At 47.6% G+C, this 4,003-nt stretch overlaps 1 protein-coding gene across 1 annotated transcript; it reads left to right on the plus strand.

Moving 5' to 3' along the window:
* The first annotated feature begins 1,681 nt into the window (after positions 1 to 1,681).
* On the plus strand, positions 1,682 to 3,241 carry LOC111997487 (uncharacterized). Its single transcript, XM_065771904.1, has one exon. The coding sequence runs from the start codon at positions 1,682 to 1,684 to the stop codon at positions 3,239 to 3,241; it is 1,560 nt and encodes a 519-aa protein (XP_065627976.1).
* Positions 3,242 to 4,003: the final 762 nt, after the last annotated feature.

The raw sequence follows: 4,003 nt of genomic DNA on the forward strand, positions 1-4,003 counted from the left end.
GCACATTAATTCAACTTCTCTCATTGGTGTTGCTGTTTAATACTGTCATTTTCATTATTTGCCTAGCCCTTTCGCCCACTCTCTACAAAATTTATTGTTTTGGGCTCAGAGGGTTCCAAATCCATACCTCCTTGGGCTTGGGCCGCAAAAACTGACCCTACACTTTTACATAAGCCAATTTTTATATTACTTTTATTAGCACTAATCATAGCAATGGTTAAAAAATTTGTTTCTTTAGACTACTTGTTAAGCTAAATCACCTGCTTGCCTTATTAGTTTTTCCAATGTTATAGTGCCCATCCCTAAATCAGCTCCGACAAACTAGACCAAGTTATTTGTATCTTGTTCTATTCTAATACCTTTTCTAGGTTCTGCTTTGATGCATTCTTGGGAATGATCTTAAACATTTTTTATAAGACAATTCAGAAGAGTATAAAGAAAATGTCGGATCTATCTCTTTAATATATTATTATAGAGATAGTTTTTTTTTTTTTTTTTTTTTTTTTCCCCACTGCATGATCGGCTCTACAACATTTTTGTAACTATTCTAAGTTCTTGACTCTTATGGAAGTTCTTGACTCTCAACAATAAGAGTATTGTTAGAATAAAAAATATGCAATACCATGATAAAATCACTTATCTCTAAAGCTTAAACCAATAGGAAATTGTAAATTCAATCANATGTGGGGGGAGAAAAACCCAGCCCAGCTTATTCGGCCCAAGGCCCTAAAAGAGGAACATTCTTCATCCGAGGAGATGAAGCCTTCAGTCGGAAGCCCACGCCAATGGGGGATGCCTGGAGACGAACACGTATACCATCCGAGGAGATGCTCATACGTCCGAGCAGTCATGAGTCCTCGGATCCGAAGAGGTTTGATCAAACGCGAGTATGGGAGGTTCAAGTGATCTATTTGACAAGTGTAAGGAGGGAGAGGAACCTCGAACACACATGAAGATAACAGCAACAGGGGAATATCAAGGAGGCGTACTTCAACCACCACATTTAATGCCCTGTACCTACCTTTCTGGCCGCATTTATGTGGACAGGACACCTGAACGGTGCTTTCTCAGCTACCGCCACTCACATAAGGCTAAAGGTGGGATGATGGGACATGTACTCGAGTGGATGCCTGGATGATGAACAAGTGGACGGAGGAGATGTAAGAAGGTAATGCTATATAAGGGAAGGGTACCTCTGATGGAAGGGGATCGAAAAACAGGAGAGAGAAAGGGTACCTTAGATGGTTGTAGCTCCAGCAATTGTAACCCTTGATTATCAATGAACAACTTCTCTTCGGACAGAGTACTCATATTAGTCCGAGAGCACATTAATTCAACTTCTCTCATTGGTGTTGCTGTTTAATACTGTCATTTTCATTATTTGCCTAGCCCTTTCGCCCACTCTCTACAAAATTTATTGTTTTGGGCTCAGAGGGTTCCAAATCCATACCTCCTTGGGCTTGGGCCGCAAAAACTGACCCTACAATTGGCGCCGTCTGTGGGAAGAGCTTGTGCAAGAGTGAAAACAACAGTTGATGATGGCGGGACAAGGTGAACAGCAAGCAGAATCCAGGGCGTCCCAACACATGGACCATTTCGCCAACCTGGAGGGAAGGCAAAATCGTGAGGGAGCGTACACACAGTGCGCCTTAGCCAGGGCCAATCGCAGAGCGGAATTCACATGTCCCATGCAAAGGGGAACCGCGACTTGCAACTGGAAATAGAAAAACTAAAGAGAGAGCTGCGCCATGCAAAGAGGAAACGGGCTTCCTCGTATTCTGAGGATGATCTTGATGATGAGCGAGATGTCTCTTATCAGCACAAATCCAAAACACCAGCCAGCGAGTCCTACACTTGTGAGGAGGAATCCCATCGTAAGAGACAACGTAGAAGTCCATCACACGAGGACATGGAGAACGATGCCATGAACAGGGCTTTGAACCAGATATCTGAGTCGCCTTTCACGCGCAGGATAGAGGGGGCTAGACTCCCTCGGCGTTTTAACCAACCAACGTTCACCATCTATAATGGTAAGACTGACCCCGTGGAGCATGTGAGTCATTTTAACCAAAGGATGGCTGTCTACGCCAGAGACGAAGCCCTGATGTGCAAGGTTTTCCCTTCCAGTCTAGGGCCTGTGGCCATGAGGTGGTTTGACGGTTTGAAGGCAGGCTCCATCAACTCCTTCAAAGAACTCACTCAGGCATTCGGTTCCCGTTTTGTTACATGCCGAAGAGCGGTCAGACCTGTTTCTTCCCTGCTATCCTTATTCATGCGGGAAGGTGAATCCTTGAAGGCATACTCAGATAGGTACTGGGAAATGTTCAATGAGGTGGAAGGTAACAATGATGCAATGGCCCTCAGCACATTCAAGCTCGGCCTCCCTACTGATCACGGTTTGAGGGCGTCTCTATCTGGCAAACCGGTTGCAAACGTGCGTCAGTTAATGGACCGCATAGAGAAGTATAAAAGGGTTGAAGAAGATCAGCAGCAGGGCAGGGGAAAAGACAAGGTTATCTCTCAGGAGAGGAGGGATTCGCGGTCGGACCGCTACAATTACAATAAACCGCGAAGGGATTTTGCCGGGCAATTGGGATCGATGAATCCTCAACCGGTCAACGCCGTGTTCAAAGAGCCAGTACACCAGGTCCTGGAAAAGATCAAGAATGAATCGTTCTTCAGGTGGCCGAATAAGATGATAGGAAACCCCGAGAAACGCAACTATAATCTCTACTGTCAGTACCATCAAGACCATGGGCACACCACGGAGGATTGTAGGAGCCTGTGGGATTACCTGGACCAACTGGTCCGCGATGGTAAATTGAAACACCTCCTGCACCCCTCCAGTGGCCGAGAGCAAACGGGATCAGGGCCACGCAGAGATAACCTCCCAAAGCCGCCGCTAGGGACTATAAACGTCATCCTCGCTGCGCCAGGAAGAACAGGATCCTGGCCATTGAAAGTTATGTCGGTAGGTCGACCACCCGCAGGGGAGTCAAGCCGAGGGCCTAAGAGAACTAAGTCTGGCGCCCCGTTAGTCATAGGATTCTCGGACGAAGACATGATTGGCACTACCCAACCCCATGATGATGCACTAGTTATCACCCTCAGGATAGGAGGGTACGATGTAAAGAGGGTGATGGTGGACCAAGGCAGTGCTGTGGAGGTAATGTATCCAGACCTCTACAAAGGACTAGGCCTAAAGCCCCAGGACCTGACACCGTACGATTCCCCCTCTTGAGCTTTGAAGGAAGGCCTGTCGTTCCAAAGGCCGGATACGCTTACCAGTGCAGTCTGGCACCGAGGTGGTGGAGTTAGATTTCATAGTTGTGGATGCATATTCGCCCTACACGGCACTCGTGGGTAGGCCTTGGATCCACGCACTGGGGGCTGTGCCCTCCACTTTGCACCAAAAGGTCAAATATCCGTCAGAAGGGCAGATACGTGAGATCCGAGGGGACCAGTCTGTTGCTCGTCAGTGCTTGATAGCTGCCATTCAGCGTAAGACCCCAGCCGAGTCCTCGGACGCAGCCGGGAGGGATTCATAGCAACTACAGTTTCGGGGATTGCCCTTTGAAGAGCCAAATGAAAGCGCCCAATGTGAGGATCTGACAAAAGTGGTCTTCGGAGATGATCCTGATAGGTTCTTTCAAGTCGGATCTCAGCTGCCACTTCAGGAGAAGGAAGAGCTGATAGAGTTCCTTAAGCGAAATCTCGATGTATTTGCCTGGAATCCCTACGAGGCCCCAGGGGTAGACCCGGAGTTTATATGCCACCACTTGAAGGTGAGTCCACTGGTCACCCCAAGAAACAGCCCATTCGGCGCCCATCCAAGGAGCATGCTGATGCAATAAGAGACGAAGTAGCGAAACTCAAAGTGGCCGGGGCTATCAAAGAAGTTTTTTATCCCGAATGGCTGGCAAATACTGTGGTGGTGAAGAAGAAGAGTGGGAAATGGCGAGTATGCGTAGACTTCACGGATTTGAATAGGGCATGCCCCAAA

This window comes from Quercus suber, unplaced genomic scaffold (assembly GCF_002906115.3).
Source record: "Quercus suber isolate HL8 unplaced genomic scaffold, Cork oak 2.0 scaffold_50, whole genome shotgun sequence".
Classification (NCBI taxonomy): Eukaryota; Viridiplantae; Streptophyta; class Magnoliopsida; order Fagales; family Fagaceae; genus Quercus; species Quercus suber.

Coding starts and splice junctions, on each gene's coding strand:
- LOC111997487 (XM_065771904.1), top strand. CDS start 1,682: ATGTCCCATGCAAAGGGGAACCGCGACTTGCAACTGGAAATAGAAAAA.